The 17508-nt window shown below is 47.6% G+C and overlaps 1 protein-coding gene across 1 annotated transcript; it reads right to left on the reverse strand.

The window, feature by feature from the left end:
• Positions 1-446: 446 nt before the first annotated feature.
• LOC306696471 (bromodomain-containing protein 4-like) lies at positions 447-17386 on the reverse strand. Its single transcript, XM_079160084.1, is given in 23 exon segments — positions 447-1908; positions 2060-2294; positions 2977-3167; positions 3262-3395; positions 3552-3642; positions 3779-3873; positions 4891-5484; positions 5762-6124; positions 6828-6926; positions 9268-9525; positions 10312-10412; positions 10501-10766; positions 10955-11188; positions 11873-12001; positions 12107-12484; positions 12574-12771; positions 12773-12876; positions 13927-14059; positions 14164-14301; positions 14945-15037; positions 15124-15355; positions 15563-15637; positions 17324-17386. Coding segments are annotated over 21 exon segments (4089 nt in total). The 5' UTR covers positions 15310-15355; positions 15563-15637; positions 17324-17386; the 3' UTR covers positions 447-1839.
• Between the last annotated feature and the right edge of the window lie 122 nt (positions 17387-17508).

Here is a 17508-nt window from a genome sequence, read left to right on the forward strand (position 1 = left end):
TAGATAATGTAACTTAAGTTGTGTACTTATATTTAGTTGCATCAACTTACTTTTGTTAAGTTATTGTAACTTAAAGACGAAGTTATATTGGATAAGACTTCTTATTCCTGAGAAAAACTGACTTCTTGTTTTAAAAAGTACAAATAACGCTTTTAATATTATGATCAATACTATTAATTCTTTTTATTGTCATAAAGTATCATTTTTACTATCATAATTATAATTTAACAAACTTGAAGTTTACGTTTAATTATAATCAGCCTGCTTTCACCAACAAGTAGATCACTTCACTGAGTACCTTCTCCTTAGAAGTACTCTGTAGTACTGTGTGTAGTACTCTGTGTAGTACTGTGTGTAGTACTGTGTGTAGTACTCTGTGCAGCCCCCCCCCCCCCCCGTTGAAACCAGAACTCTGACACACAAAACACAAAAAGTATTTATTTTTTAAATATTATTTTAATACTTTTCTTAAAAAACCATGTTGTCCATAAAGTGAAGTATCGACTCACCGACAGCTCGTTCTGCTCAAATTAATCAAAGAAATAAAATAAAATCTCAGACGAAGAAAGAAACAGCAAAACCTTCAACGGCACACGACGAAGACGAGGAGTAAGGAGACGAAGACGAGGAGTAAGGAGACGAAGACGAGGAGTAAAGAGACGAAGACGAGGAGTGAAGAGACGAAGACGAGGAGTGAAGAGACGAAGACGAGGAGTGAAGAGACGAAGACGAGGAGTAAAGAGACGAAGACGAGGAGTGAAGAGACGAAGACGAGGAGTGAAGAGACGAAGACGAGGAGTGAAGAGACGAAGACGAGGAGTAAAGAGACGAAGACGAGGAGTAAAGAGACGAAGACGAGGAGTGATGAAGACGAGGAGAAGCCGACGATGTGACGAGGAAAGAGAACAGAGGATGAAACGAGGTGTCAGAAGGTTGAATGTGAACGTCTTTAGTATAAAGTGAGGAAGATGAGAAGTGAAGGTTTTGGCAGAAAAGAGTCGACAACAAGAAACAAAACTGCATAAAAAAGATTTTCTTTTCGTTTCTTTCTTTACAGTAAAATTCTACAAAAAAATCAAACCGGAGACGAACAGACGAGAATCCAGATTCTTCTTCTTCTCCTCGACTTCTTGGTCGTATATAATATATATATTCATGTATCTATTCATATATATAATATGTATAATTAGCAGGGTACGATTGTTAGTTTAAGGCAAAGGAGACGTCTTAGACAAAGATGGCCGACCGAGTCCTGAGAACCCCCCCCCCCCCAAATCCACCTGAGGGACAGTTCACCCAAAGACACACCCGGTCCTCTCAAACATGATGCAACCACATTAAATATGTACGTGTTCTGGTCTAAAGGGACGTGGACTCGGACGTGTTCTGGTCTAAAGGGACGTGGACTCGGACTCGGTTTTCTGGGTCTTTAGTCCATCACGTCGGGACTATTTTCTCTCTCACAGACCGGATCACGGGGCAGCAGGAGGCGCGCTCCTCCTGGTGGACGTTGTGGTTCAGGTCAGCAGCACGGCTCAGAGGGGGAACCGGTGCTTCTGGGCTGTCGGGGTGAACTGTCCCTTTAAGATCAGACTCCTTTCAGAGGCTCACGTGTTCAACTCAATCTTCATCATGACGTCTTTAAATGTCTCATCATGAACACCAGGCCTGCTTTTTCTTTACTTTCTCTCATTCACATGACACAAGCCAGCTGTTTCAACTACTGAGAGAGAGACAGGTACTATCAACAGTGTGTATGTGTGTGTGTGTGTGTGTGTGTGTGTGTGTGTGTGTGTGTGTGGACCATGTGAGCCAGAGCATTGTGGGTAATATTCTCCCTCAAAACAGATTCTCCTCAAAAATGGCCATCAGGTCGCTCTGGAAGTTGATGTCGATGGTGTCGGCCATCTGCAGAGAAGAGGAGGAGTTTAACCACGGTGAGTATGAGGTACTTCTGTGTATTACTACAGTAGAGTACTCTTATGTACTTCTGTGTATTACTACAGTAGAGTACTCTTATGTACTTCTGTGTATTACGACAGTAGAGGTTATTACGTACCGCCTCTCTCCGGCGCCTCTCCTGCTCGCGGCGGCGCGCCATCTCCCGCTGGTCGATAGCGGGCGCAGAGGACGGGGGCGTGGCCTGTGGCTGTGGGGGCGGGGCCTGTGGGGAGTGAGTGGGCGGGGTGGAAGCCGGAGGGGTGGGGGCCAGCGGTGACTGCTGCTCCTGGCGACGGCGGGCGTCTTCTTGCAATCGACGAGCCGGCTCCACGGCGTCATCGTCATCACGGTTACTGGGGAAGAAATACGATGTTTCTATTACTCTGTACTTAAGTCACGACATTATCACATTACAGTCATTTACGCTTTTATCCAAAGAGACTTACAATACGTGTTCAACATATACGATATTATCACGATACGATATTATCACGGTACGATATTATTACGATACGATATTGTCACGATACGATATCACGATACGATATCACGGTGTGATATTATCACGATACGATATTGTCACGATACGATATCACGATACGATATCACGGTGTGATATTATCACGATACGATATTGTCACAATACGATATTATCATGCTACCTATGTCACGATACGATATCACGACACGATATCACGGTGTGATATTATCACGGTACGATACTATCACGATACGATATTATCATGCTACCTATGTCACGATACGATATTATCACGGTACGATACGATATTATCACGCTACTTATGCCACGATACAATATCACGATACGATACTATCACGATACTTATGTCACGAGACAATATTATCACAATACGATACTTAAGTCACGATACTTAGGTCCCACTCTACACAATAGCTTCTTCAAGTAATATGGTAATGAAACCGTTAACATAACTGCGATACTATACTGTATCGATTTTTCCTTTTCTTCCCTTGCGTGGTTACGGTCGACTCGTCCGCCGTCCTCCCGCCTACCGTAGCTTCTCCTGCTCCCTCCTGATCTGCTCAGCCTGAGCTTTCAGCTGCCTCTCCCTTTCTTCCTTCTCCCTGGCGGCCCGTCTGAACTGTTCGAAGCTGTCGCTGGAGGAGCGAACGGAGGAGGCCGGCGTGGACTGGGACCTCTGAGCCAGACTGGCCCAGGAACCCATGTTCTTTATCTTCACGTCCTGGAAGAAGACGGAGAGAGTTGGATGGAAGAGGACAATAAAAACAATGCGGCTGTAATGTGATCACCTCACACACACACACACACACACACACCTGTGTCTTCTTTGGAGCGATGGGAGTTTTGGGCTCTTGCTTAATTTTGAGGTCTTGCTGGGAGCAGAGTGGTGCCGGGGAGTCTGGGAGGCGGTGACCCGGACGAGGGCCGTCCAACAGCTTCGGGTCTGATCCTGAAGGGGACATGAGGATTAACTATGAATATACACTTAAAGTACCTTAAAGGGCCGGTGTGTGTGTGTGTGTGTGTGTACTTCTAACTGAACATTGGCGTCTTTAGCTCTGCACACGATGCGTCACAGCACAGATAAAAACAATGGTGGACTCACTGTGTTTGTGTGCGTCTTGGCTGAAGGGCGGCAGGACTGGAGACTGGGAAGGTTTCTCTTCTTTGACTGTAACAAGGTGTGACCTCTGGTCCTACAGGAGCGCACACACACACACACACACACGCAGTAATAAAAACTACCACAGTTACCATTATCAGTTTCAGGGAAGCTAATATTTTAAGTGTTTTCAATGAGTGGAATATTGGTTTCAGGTGTTTTTCACTCACATGTTTCTTGGTCTGAGAGGGTGAACCCATCGAGTGGAACTGAGACATCTGAGGAGAGTGTATCATCAGGGGAGACGGACTCTCACGCAGGCCACCTGGAAAAAAACATTGCTGTGTTTAACTCAATGCGACGTCTACAGTATCTTCATGTCAGCTGGTCACAAACACAACCTGTCACAATAAGTGTGGTGCTTTTATTTTGAAGTATCTTCTCGTTAGCATTGATTGATTTGACTTCTTCTTCTATTATTATTGTGTCCACATTATGTTTGTTGTTTGACTTGAATTTGAATGCTCTTAATGTTGGTTTGATTTGTAAGTTGTTTACTTCACTGAGTCTTAACAGCAGCTCCTGATTCAGAACATTTGTTCCCACGTTTACTTCAGATAAGAGTCAGAAGGAAAAGAAACATTTGTGTAAATGTGTTCTTGTTCCTCTGATCGTCTCTCACTCAAACCAAATAAAGAACTTCTCCATGTATCTAGTCTGAAGCATTCTGCTCCTCTTCCTCGTCTGCTTTTGAAAAGGCTGCGAGGATTGTGATTGGTTAAGAGAAGTGTTTTGTTCCTCTGTAGCAGAATGATGATGATGATGATGATGATGATGATGATGATGATGATGATGATGATGATGATGATGATGATGATGAGTGGAGCCTGGGAGACAAAACTAACTGTTGTTTACTTTCCCAGAAGAAAAACAGCTGATTTTAGACCTGCAGGTGTTTGAAAAGGAAAGCTTTGTCTTCTTCGCTCATGATGAAGAAAATGTGACAAACGGACACAAAACGACCACAAAGACACAAAACGACCACAAAGACACAAAACAACCACAAAGAGACACAAAACGACCACAAAGACACAAAACGACCACAAAGAGACACAAAACAACCACAAAGAGACACAAAACAACCACAAAGAGACGCAAACCAATATTGTGTGTCCTTGAACCTGTGGCTCATGTTCTTACGTAGGAACCAGGAGGGTTGAGGGCCTTTACATGTCTGTCAATGTGTGTGGAACATATGTTTACAGTGCGACACATGAAAGCGGCCGGTCGCGGTGGATCAGCGGACACCGGTGCGTCTCTATCAAGTACAGAAAGGTGTTACCTGTTGAGAAAGGCTCTGCTTTGCTGCGAGGCGACGGCTGCTGCAGCTGTTGCTGCATCTGTTGAACCTTCTGCTGCAGGGCCGCTCCCTTCTGCTGCTGCGACGCCACCGTTTGAGGGAACGGCTGGCGCACGTGGGCGTGGCCTAAGCCGTGTCTCTGCGTCAGGGCGGGGCCAGATGCGGTCGCGGTCAACGTGTGCATTGTCGGCATCAGCTGAGGGGCGCCCTGCGCAGGCAGGTGTGTGTGCACGTGTGGCGGCTGCGTCTGCAGCTGCGCGGCGGGCCGAGCCTGCAGCGACTGCAAGAAGGTGTGAACTTGACTGAGGGGCGGGGTTTGAGAACTGGCGGGCGTCGGCTCGTCGTCGTCTTCCAGCAGGGCTTGGGGAGGTTGCGCCGAGAGGGTTCCCAGGATGCCGTGCGACGCGGGCGATGACGGGACGCGAGGGCAGGGGAGAGTAGCGAGGGGTAGCGAGGGCTGAAGCTGGGGTGAGGAGGGAGGAGGCAAGGACGGAGGAGGCTGCGAGGGTTTGGGAGGAAGTGGCGCTGCTCGGTTGCTCGGTCTCGACGGTTGCTGGGGAAGAGCAACGTGGATCGCTGCAACAACACCGAAGGAGAGAGAAGACAACATGAACAACCTGTTGCTGCAACTTTGAGTTTAACCTTTAAAATAAGACAGAAGCAGAGATACAATAAATGAATAAAGATCCTTCAGATGTGAGGCTACTAATAAACACGATGACGCAGTAATGTAAATGTATAATGACGAGTGTAATAAAGTTTAGGTTTTTTAAACTAAATAATGAATTAAGCAGAAACACAGTGAACAGATGGAGTGCTGGTTGTTCTAGAGAGCCTCTGCAGCGCGTCACACCTGGAGCAGCTGTGGTGGGATGCTGGGTGAGGAACCGCTGCGTCTCGGTCGGCGTGTTCGCGGGTACGGCAGCGGCGGTCGGATTGGGATCGCTGTTCGACCGCGACAGGTGAGGGTTCATGAACTGAGCCAGAGGATCGAATCCAGAGCCCATCAGCTGGGTCGAGTCCAGAGACGGGACAGGGGGAGGTTTGGACTGGACCACCTGAGTCTGAGTCTGAGTCTGGGGCTGAGGCTGAGTCTGAGTCTGGGGCTGAGGAGGAACCGGACCGGCTCCGGCACTGAGCGACAGGTGGTGCAGCCTCTTGGTGTCTTTGACATCTTTGATAGTCGGGATCTTCTTCTGCAGCTTGGGAACCAGCCCTGGGTTCAGACATATAGAGAACACATACGCTGAAGGACTACAGTCACGAAATATCTTAAACGTCAGGGAAAGTCCCGCAATAACACAAGACACAACATGTACTTTACATTCTTTGGGTTCTTTGTAGTAATATTAAAAAAAAACAAACTGAAAAGGCCGGTGAAGGACGTGAACGCTCTGAGTGACTTTAAGTTCCCTCTCAGAAGCAGTGTGTGTGTGTGTGTGTGTGTGTGTGTGTGTGTGTGTGTGTGTGTGTGTGTGTGTGTGTTCTTTTATTGTGAAAGGGAAGAACAAGCTGTGACGTGTCGCCGCTGTGGTTTTATTTGACTGAATCAGAGCGTTGCTGAAGTGACGAGTCAAACATTCACGGATTAAAACATTCTCTACACGTCTGTACGTCGCTACAGGATGTTCAACCTTTGCTTCTTTAGAACACATTTAATACTCGACTTGTTTCTCTACAGGTTTGTATGAAGGCGATGAAGTGCTTGATGAAGATGAGTCCGTAGATATAAGCCCTCCTCTCTGTGGTGGAGCTTAGTGTGTCGGTTGAGCATAAACGCTGACGTGTGCTCGGAGCTAAACGTTCAGCTTCTCTCTAACACCGCATGTCATTCACTCACTCATTCATTCATTCACTCATTCACATGGATGAGAAGGACTAACGGAGCCACAACAATGAAACCTTCTGTTGTCCGTTACCATTCTCAGAGTCTTCACTGTCGGAGGAGTCGCTGCTGCCTGAAGACGAGGATCCCGTCTTCATCTTCGTCACGTTTGTCGTTTCCAGAGTCTTCTCTCCTGCAAACACACCACAGATTCAGAGGCTAGCCGGTTCACATCTTTATGCTAAGCTAACCAGCTGCTAGCCGTCGTCGTCTTCTACTCGACGTGCGGGTGAGAGAGTAAAATCTCTGATTATCAGGACAATTATAACAACCAATCAGAGGAGAGCTAGTAACGTTAGCAGCACCGCTAACGGCTAACCAACGAGGTTCAGTGACATCATGATGCCTTCAGGCTCTGCTCAGTGAACATGAGGACTGGCTGAAGCTACATTATAACGTCATCATGATGTGTTCACGTGTAGTCTGTAAAATGTAGTTTTGGTGATAAACGTGAATAAATCCAGTAGTTTGAAGATGTTTATGAATATAAACAGATATTAGAGATGAATTATGATGTTTAACTTCTAACACGAGCTCTCAGAACATTATTATACATCAGTGAAATATAATAGTGACTAGATCATAATCATTTAGATTGTTTGTTTTTATGCACACATGTGACAATAAAAAAGTAAAAGGATACAATTTTGAATATTTGGCTTTTTTTGTCCAATTGTTCAAATCCCTGCTGTCTTTGGTCAATCAATTAATTTGTGTTATTGTGTGACGTTAATGAATCTGAACTAACCCTTTAAACACAACAACAACAACAACAACAACAACAACAGATGGAGGCAACACAACACAACACTCCTGAGACCTGAGAGGTGGAGTCACTGCTCTCAGGTCTGGTGTGTGTGGAGTGAAGCTGATCTACGGCTCCTTTGTTGTGCTGACAGACGAGTTAATCCCGTCTCACAGCTTCACTCTACAGACTGAAGAACACGTGAAGTAGTGCTGGACGGTATACCGGTTCAACCGGTGATGGTTAACGTTAAACTTTATTTACACTGTGATGGTGAACGTTAAACTTTATTTACACTCTGATGGTTATCGTTAAACTTTATTTACACTGCGATGGTTAACGTTAAACTTTATTTACACTCTGATGGTTAACGTTAAACTTTATTTACACTGTGATGGTTAACGTTAAACTTTATTTACACTGTGATGGTTAACGTTAAACTTTATTTACACTCTGGTGGTTAACGTTAAACTTTATTTACACTGTGATGGTTAACGTTAAACTTTATTTACACTGTGATGGTGAACGTTAAACTTTATTTACACTCTGATGGTTATCGTTAAACTTTATTTACACTGCGATGGTTAACGTTAAACTTTATTTACACTCTGATGGTTAACGTTAAACTTTATTTACACTGTGATGGTTAACGTTAAACTTTATTTACACTGTGATGGTTAACGTTAAACTTTATTTACACTCTGGTGGTTAACGTTAAACTTTATTTACACTGTGATGGTTAACGTTAAACTTTATTTACACTCTGGTGGTTAACGTTAAACTTTATTTACACTGTGATGGTTAACGTTAAACTTTATTTACACTCTGATGGTGAACGTTAAACTTTATTTACACTGTGATGGTTAACGTTAAACTTTATTTACACTCTGATGGTGAACGTTAAACTTTATTTACACTGTGATGGTTAACGTTAAACTTTATTTACACTGTGATGGTTAACGTTAAACTTTATTTACACTGTGATGGTGAACGTTAAACTTTATTTACACTCTGGTGGTTAACGTTAAACTTTATTTACACTGTGATGGTGAACGTTAAACTTTATTTACACTGTGATGGTGAACGTTAAACTTTATTTACACTGTGATGGTTATCGTTAAACTTTATTTACACTGCGATGGTTAACGTTAAACTTTATTTACACTGCGATGGTTATCGTTAAACTTTATTTACACTGTGATGGTTATCGTTAAACTTTATTTACACTGCGATGGTTAACGTTAAACTTTATTTACACTGTGATGGTTAACGTTAAACTTTATTTACACTGCGATGGTTAACGTTAAACTTTATTTACACTGCGATGGTTAACGTTAAACTTTATTTACACTGCGATGGTTAACGTTAAACTTTATTTACACTGTGATGGTTAACGTTAAACCTTTATTTACACTCTGGTGGTTAACGTTAAACTTTATTTACACTGTGATGGTTAACGTTAAACTTTATTTACACTCTGGTGGTTAACGTTAAACTTTATTTACACTCTGGTGGTTAACGTTAAACTTTATTTACACTGTGATGGTTAACGTTAAACTTTATTTACACTGTGATGGTTATCGTTAAACTTTATTTACACTGCGATGGTTAACGTTAAACTTTATTTACACTGTGATGGTTAACGTTAAACTTTATTTACACTGCGATGGTTAACGTTAAACTTTATTTACATTCTTATGGTTAACGGTAAACCTTACGGTAAGCCTACCTGACGTCTTCTTCTTCTTCTTGAGGCAGCTGGACACGTACTTCTCCAGCTCTCTCAGCGTGGACGGCTTCAGCATCTCAAAGTCGATCTCGATCTCGTCCGGGTTGGAGTTCTTCAGCGACGGCTCTCTCGTCTGGATGATGTGCACGACGCGGCCAAGCTTGTCTCCGGGGAGCTTGTTGATGTCCAGGCTCAGCTGGCGCTTCTCCTCGTAGGACATGGGTCTACACCTGTCGGAGGACACGCCCCCAAACACACCTGAGGGGGGAGGAGAGAGGACAGGAGGTTAGAGGACGGGAGGTTAGAGGACGGGAGGTTAGAGGACGGGAGGTTAGAGGACAGGAGGTTAGAGGACGGGAGGTTAGAGGACGGGAGGTTAGAGGACAGGAGGTTAGAGGACAGGAGGTTAGAGGACGGGAGGTTAGAGGACAGGAGGTTAGAGGACGGGAGGTTAGAGGACAGGAGGTTAGAGGACAGGAGGAGAGAGGACAGGAGGTTAGAGGACGGGAGGTTAGAGGACAGGAGGTTAGAGGACAGGAGGTTAGAGGACGGGAGGTTAGAGGACGGGAGGTTAGAGGACAGAGGACAGGAGGTTAGAGGACGGGAGGTTAGAGGACGGGAGGTTAGAGGACAGAGGAGAGAGGACAGGAGGAGAAAGGGCAGGAGGAGAAAGGGCAGGAGGTTAGAGGACAGGAGGTTAGAGGACAGGGGGAGAGAGGACGGGAGGTTAGAGGACAGGAGGTTAGAGGACGGGAGGTTAGAGGACAGAGGACAGGAGGAGAAAGGGCAGGAGGAGAAAGGACAGGAGGAGAAAGGGCAGGAGGTTAGAGGACAGGAGGAGAGAGGACGGGAGGTTAGAGGACAGGAGGTTAGAGGACAGGAGGTTAGAGGACAGGAGGTTAGAGGACAGGAGGTTAGAGGACAGGAGGTTAGAGGACAGGAGGAGAGAGGACAGGAGGAGAGAGGACAGGAGGTTAGAGGACAGGAGGATAGGATTATTCGTTTGGAAGGACACAAACGAATAATCTTCTCTCATTTACATACCTGGTTCATCTTCTGCCTCCAGAGAGGCCGAGGGGACGAGCGGCGTCGGTCCGGGCTGAGGTTGAATGACCGGTCGACTGTTTTTAACTCCTTCTTTCTTGCTGCGATTGACAAAACGATGAGATTAGCTCCAACCATCAACGCAGCTCCATCCCTTTCGTCTCTTAAATCTCTGCCACCTCAACCTACCTGGGCTTCTTCCTGTCCTTCTTCACCACCACGATCGGCTCCTTGCTGCTCTTCATCTTCTTGGCGGCGGTGGTCTGAAGTGTCACAGAGGGAGGAGGAGCCTCCACGGGTTCCTCTACTACCGCCGCCATCTTTTTCTTGTGCTTCTCTTTCTTCTTCTCCTTCTCCTTCTCCTTCTTCTCCCTCTCTTTCTCCTTCTCCTTCTTCTTGGGTTTGCAGGCCGGAGGCTGAGAGAGCGCTGCCAGCTGTTCGTGGACAGCTTTGAGCTGGAGGACACAAACGATAACAAACACACAGCGGTGGTCTTAAGAGACGAATAAAAACAAACAAACAGCATGCGTCACGTTTGCTTGACTCAGCGTTCACCCTGGTTCGGTAAAGCTGCTCTGCGTGGCCCACCCACCTTGTTTGAGTCTCATAAGCCTCCCTCCCCCTTCATTTTCCATCCTCTAACCTGTTCCTGTAACTCAGCCAATCGGTGTTGCCTTTCGTGCTCCGAGTCCGCCGCCGAGGACTCCGATTCGGAGGAGCTGCTGGAGCTGTCGTCTTCCGAGACGGCGGGAGGAGGCGGAGCTTGTCGAGTGGAGGGGGTGGGGGGGTGTTGGGGGGCCGACGACGGGGTGGGAAAAGGGGCGGGCTCCTCAGGCTCGTCGTCGGGCATTTTGGCAAAACGCATCTCGAACACGTCCTGTTGGGACGGAGGACGGCAGGAGAAACGGTGGTGAGCTCCACTTGAACCACAAACAGGTACAATAAAAAAAGCGCATTTTGGAACTGGATGTAAAATGGAACCAGGTAAGAGTGTTTAACCATAGACACCTGGACATCAGTTTCACACGGACTCAATTACACAAGCTAACAAAAGACAAACTTAACTTAGTGACTCCTTAACCCGGCTATGATCCAAACAGTGACTCCTTAACCCGGCTATGATCCAAACAGTGACTCCTTAACCCGGCTATGATCCAAACAGTGACTCCTTAACCCGGGTATGATCCAAACAGTGACTCCTTAACCCGGCTATGATCCAAACAGTGACTCCTTAACCCGGCTATGATCCAAACAGTGACTCCTTAACCCGGGTATGATCCAAACAGTGACTCCTTAACCCGGCTATGATCCAAACAGTGACTCCTTAACCCGGCTATGATCCAAACAGTGACTCCTTAACCCGGCTATGATCCAAACAGTGACTCCTTAACCCGGGTAAGAACTGAACCATGACTCTTAAACCCAGACATGAAGTGAACCGGTACTGCTGTGTATTATTACACCTCTAACATATAGAGCATATGTAGTGGTTTAAAAGGTAGGGGGGGGTAATCTGGCTGTGGTTATATAGTGTACATAATATTTGTTGATTGTTGATTACCTGTAGTTTGCGTGCCATGCCAACCACATCATGGTCTGGTGGATTGTACTTGTAACAGTTGGAGAACATCAACCGGACGTCTGCTGCAAATTCCTGAGCGTCTCTGTACTGCCTGTTGTCAAGCTTTCTCTGAAGGGAGACACCACGATCAACACCAATCCAACTTTTAAAATAGACGATGGAGGTAATGGAGTATTACTACATGTTGGGGTCACACACATCCCGATAGATCACCTTGATGTTGCTGAGATCCATGGGGTGCTTGATGATGTCGTGGTAGTCGTGGAGGCTGAGGGCCTTCACGTTGACAGGTTTGTAGAAGGGCCACGCGTATCCCACGTGTTTCTTGGACAGCATCTCTCTGACGAGGCGAACGCAGTAACGCAGCTGCTCCTGACGCTTCTGCGTCACCGTCACCGGCCCCGCCTCCGATCCGCCCCCCAGGTGATGCTGAGAGTCCGGCTGCGACGTGTCCTTTTTGGGCGTCTTGGACGGGCGAACGCCGTCCCGCCGCGGCGGCCGAGTGTCGGCAGAGACGGGGGAGCATTCGCTCAGCTGGTCGTTGGCCGTCGGTGTGGTGGTGTCAGCTTTCCTCTTCTGGCTCTTTCTTTGCTATTGGAAACAGCAGAGATCAGATTAGCAAAAACAGCCGGGTCTGGGACTACATGTGATCAATGCATTGATCAATAACGGCTGCTTACCTTGATGAGGGCGGGGGGGCTCTGCAGCATCAGGTGTGTCGGGGCTGGAGGGGGGACAGATGTCACCACCTGGGCCAGGACGTCTGGTGTTGAGAGGGGGAACGGAGGGCCCAGGTGGGGAACGTGGGAGGGGGGTGTGGGAGGCACTCGTGGGGGGTGGGACAGGGCGGGGGGGCCCTGGGGGGGGGGCGGGTGGTGCAACACGGGTCTGAGGGGTGACTGAGGGGGAGGAGAAGCCCCGTGTGTGGGGGGTGCTGGAGGGGGACGAGGAGTCCTGGCCCGAGTCTGACTTAGTGATCAGACCTGAAGAGAAGAAGAAGAAACAAAAACATGAAGAGATGACAGAATGTTTAACGAGAGAGACACGAAGGGTGTGACTAGCTACCCGTGCGACTCCCCCCCATCGCCCCGTGTGACTCCATCACCCAGGACCTCAGGTGGGAGCTGAACATCAGCTCCATCACCAGGAAGGCTCAGCAGAGGATGTTCTTCCTGAGGCAGCTGAAGAAGTTCAACCTGCCAAAGACAATGATGGTGCACTTCTACACAGCCATCATTGAGTCCATCCTCTGCTCCTCCATCATGGTCTGGTACGCTGCAGCCACTGCCAAGGACAAGAGCAGGCTGCAGCGCATCATCCACTCTGCTGAGAAGGTGATTGGCTGCAATCTGTCGTCCCTCCAGGACTTGTTCGCTTCAAGGACCCTGAAGCGAGCAAGAAGGATTGTAGCCGACCCCTCTCACCCTGGACACGAACTATTGGAGCCCCTCCATCTGGCAGGAGGCTGCGGTCCATCAGGACCAAGACCTCCATCAGGACCAAGACCTCATGCCACATCAACAGTTTCTTCCTGTCTGGAGTCGGGTTCATCAACAAAGACCAGGACCCCCTGACTGTCACCCCCAGGACAACCTCCTACCGGTCAGTCCCCTGCACATCCCTGTTTCTATATTCACACACTCCACACTTTTACATTTCACTGACTGTACAGCTCACTGTTTATAATCCCGTCATCTGTTCGTTTGTGCACTTTATTTTATATTTTACTGCACATTTGAATGTTTCTATTTCTTGCACTGTGTTGATTGTTGATAGTTTAATGTTGTTCACCTGTCATGTCAGATTCCTTGTATGTGCAACATACCTCTGCATTAAATGGTTCTGATTCTTCTTCTGTTACACTGTGAACGTGGCTTTACAACACATGAAATACTTCACGTGGATTGTACTGAACAAACCTTTTGAAAAGGATTTTAAGTAAGAAGCAGAAGAAGCAGCGCAGGAGACAGGAGAACCGCGTGGTTCTGTTACAGTTTAACTGACATCTTTAGGTCCACATCCTAAACTGGTACCTGGCTCCCGGCGCCCCCCCCGGCGGCCCTTAGTGACCACAGCGATCTCCGTCTCCTCCTGCGGCATCTCTGTGATCTTGTGGAGGAAGACCTTCTCCAGGGCCTCCGCCATCAGGACGATGTCATCGCCGGGCTACACACACACACACACACACACACACACACACACAGAGATGAGTTCAGGAGCTCTGTTAATGAGGTGTGTCACCTGATGGTCACCTGGAGGTCTTGGCTCACCTTGTTGTAGATGTAGCAGTTGGTGAACATGGTGTTGAAGTCCTGGATGCACTCGTAGGCGTTCCAGTAGTAGTTGTTCTCCAGACGTTTCTTGATGGTGCCCATGTCCATGGGGATCTTGATGATCTTGTAGTAGTCCTTCAGGAGAGGGTTAGAAACTCATTCATTTGGTCACCTGTTAGCTGGAAGCAGCTAAATACCTCTTAGTCCTGTCGAGACATGTTTATATATTCAGAATTGTTGAGGGAAAATATGTTTTGTGTGTTTATTTATTAACGGCTAATCACAGCTAACAGGAACAGACTGACTGCAGCCTCTACACTTCCAGGACGTTTCTCCTTTCGAGTTTGATCACAGAAGAACTCCCGTCCTCCCTCCGTCCTCCCTACCCTCCCGTCCTCCCTCCTGTCCTCTCCACGTCCTCCCTCCGTCCTCCCTACCCTCCCGTCCTCCCTCCTGTCCTCTCCACGTCCTCCCTACCCTCCCGTCCTCTCTGTCCTCCCGTCCTCTCTACCCTCCCGTCCTCCCTCCTGTCCTCCCCCCGTCCTCTCCACGTCCTCCCTACCCTCCCGTCCTCTCTACCCTCCCGTCCTCCCTCCTGTCCTCCCCCCGTCCTCTCCACGTCCTCCCTACCCTCACGTCCTCTCTACCCTCCCGTCCTCCCTACGTCCTCCCTACCCTCACGTCCTCTCTACCCTCCCGTCCTCCCTACGTCCTCTCTACCCTCCCGTCCTCTCTGTCCTCCCGTCCTCTCTGTCCTCCTTAAACACAGGTGACTCACAGGTAAACCGAGCTTGATGGCGTCTACAGGAGACTGGAAGGGCCACGCAAAGTGGTGTCTCCTCAACGTCTTCAGCACCTCTTTGAGTAGGAACTAAAGAATAAAAACAGAAATCTATGAAACTCAAACTCCAAACAGAGTTTACATACAATGTGAAGACACAAGCAGAGATGTGGTACCTGCAGCTGGTTGGTCTGTCGTTTGGGTCTGGAGGGGTTCCATATTTCGGGGGGCGGGACGTTGAAGGCCAGCGGCGGGGGGGCAGAGGGGAGGAGCTTCTGGCTGCTGCTGGAGGCCTCCAGTCCGTCTCCCATCACTGAGGAAGGTTGTAGAGACTGAGTGGACAGTTTGAGTGGATAGGACATGGTGCGGGGGGGCCCCCTCAGGCCATTACAGTCCTTACTCGACTCTCTGTGGGGGGGGGGACAGCATCAACACTACTGTCACCAATACACAGTTTAACGTTAACCATCAGAGTGACTTCCAGGAAGTTTCTCCTTTTGTTTGTTGCCCACAGAAGAAGAACTCTTGTTCTGTCTACCAGGACCATCCTCACAGTGTAAATAACCTCTAAACACATTATTATACATCAGTAACAATGGGTTCATTGTGACTCACATGTTTGTTGCTATGTAGCTGTGATCTAATCCAGATGTGTGATCATGTTCTCAGGTAGAAGATCGGGTGTCACACCTGAGAGAGACAAGAGAGCGGTGAGGTCATCAGAGAGTTTGTGGTTCAGAACCTGTTCGATGTCACCTGCACCTCCTGTTTTTTAAAATTTATAACCAGTTCATTTGTCGCCATGTTGTTTTTTTCACAACCAGTGAACAGGAAGTGACCACATGTGGACTGAGGAGGAGAGACGTAGAGACGCCGTATACGTCTCTGGTAGAGACCTGTCAATCACTGTGTAGCCCCGCCCCTAAAGCATCCCCTGCTTTATGGTCTGTGTGACTCTAAATGGACCATCATTTACTAAATGAACATCATGCTGTATTGAAGAAGACTTGAAACTAGAGATTGAGACCATAAACTCATCAAACGTTATCTTGTCAGATGAAGATAGAAGTGTAAAAGTGAACCACATCACTGGATGTGGTTCTGCGTAGCACAGCAGTGCTAACGCTAGCTAATGCTGAGCTACAACGTGCTAAGCTATTGTTTAGCTCCACTAACGTTTTAATCTCCGGGTAAACGTAGTGTCACTGTTTTCCCCATGACGAGCTCCAAACCCACTAAAACCAGCCTGAACATGAAGAAGAGAACAGCGGCCATGTTGGTTGTTTACGTTCACTGTGATCATTTTAGGGGGCGTGTCTTGGAGGCCTGAAGGGGCGGAGTCTCTCGCCAGTGAGAGACTTTTAGACCTAATGATGCTTTAGTTGGAGAAGAGGAAGTTAAACAGCTCATAATTCATCTCTAATATCTATTTTATATTCATGTGAAAGCATCTCCTTCAAACTACTAAGTACTAAGTACTACTCAAGTTTATCACCAAAACTACATTTTACAGATTCTGTACTACGTCTCAGAGGTACGTAATGTGCTTTTTACTTCATTTAGCTGATACTACTCCACCTTACATACTTATACGACAGTAAAGTATCTGAATACTTCTTCAACCACCGACTGTCGTAAAGGATTTAAAAACACCGTGATAATCTCAACACTGACGTAACGTTATCACGTAGCTCCAGGTAACGTAAACAGACTACACGCGAACGATGCTGAGTGTCGTAAATAACGTCACTTCTTAAATCAACAACAGTGAACACGAAGAGATCATTTTAAATAAAAAACAACTTCTCTTCCTCTTCTAACCTTCCGTGTCAGTACGCCGCCATGTTCCAACTGACAGCTCGAGATTCTCGAACGTACGTACGTACGTACATACGTCACGCTTCACTGTGGAGCTCCTGCGCCATCGCACGTAAACTACGCAGCCGTGAGGACGTAAACTTGCGTCGCGAATCCGGCCCTACGGTGCTACAAACAAACAGCCTTAGCTAGCTAGCTGGGTTAGCATGATAGCGGCTAAGCGTGCACACTTTGACAGCGCGCGCAGGAGCGTCGACTTTATGCGCCACGAGCACGAGACCGTCATAACGCGGGTACAAAGAAGATGGAAGACAAGAGTAAGCGCGCAAATAACACCAAATCCCGCCATTTTAAAAGACAAAAAACAACAGGTATATCTAGTGCGTCCTAGCCGGTGCGCGAGGCCTGCGGGGACACTGACAGCGCGCGAAATACGCCCCCCCACCACCTCACCGACGGCCGCTGTGTTCGTTTTTACCGGATTTCCCGCCGGTTAACAGTGTCCGCTCGAGGAAAACCAACGTGCTCCGTAGAGAAGATTAACATCACACGTTTTACCTTCTTCGCTCGGTTGTTTAGCGGCTACGCAGACCTTCCTCGCCCCACAATCCAGAACAAACAGTCGCGTTCGACGTCGGGCGGTGACGTCAGACGCACGGGACGCAAGGTTGTCAGACGAAGTGACGTCACCGCCCCCTCCCTTCTCCTCTCGGGTAACATCACGCAATATGTCGTCATGATTT

The sequence above is a fragment of the Pholis gunnellus genome, assembly GCF_910591455.1.
Source record: "Pholis gunnellus genome assembly, chromosome: 5".
In the NCBI taxonomy this organism is placed as follows: domain Eukaryota; kingdom Metazoa; phylum Chordata; class Actinopteri; order Perciformes; family Pholidae; genus Pholis; species Pholis gunnellus.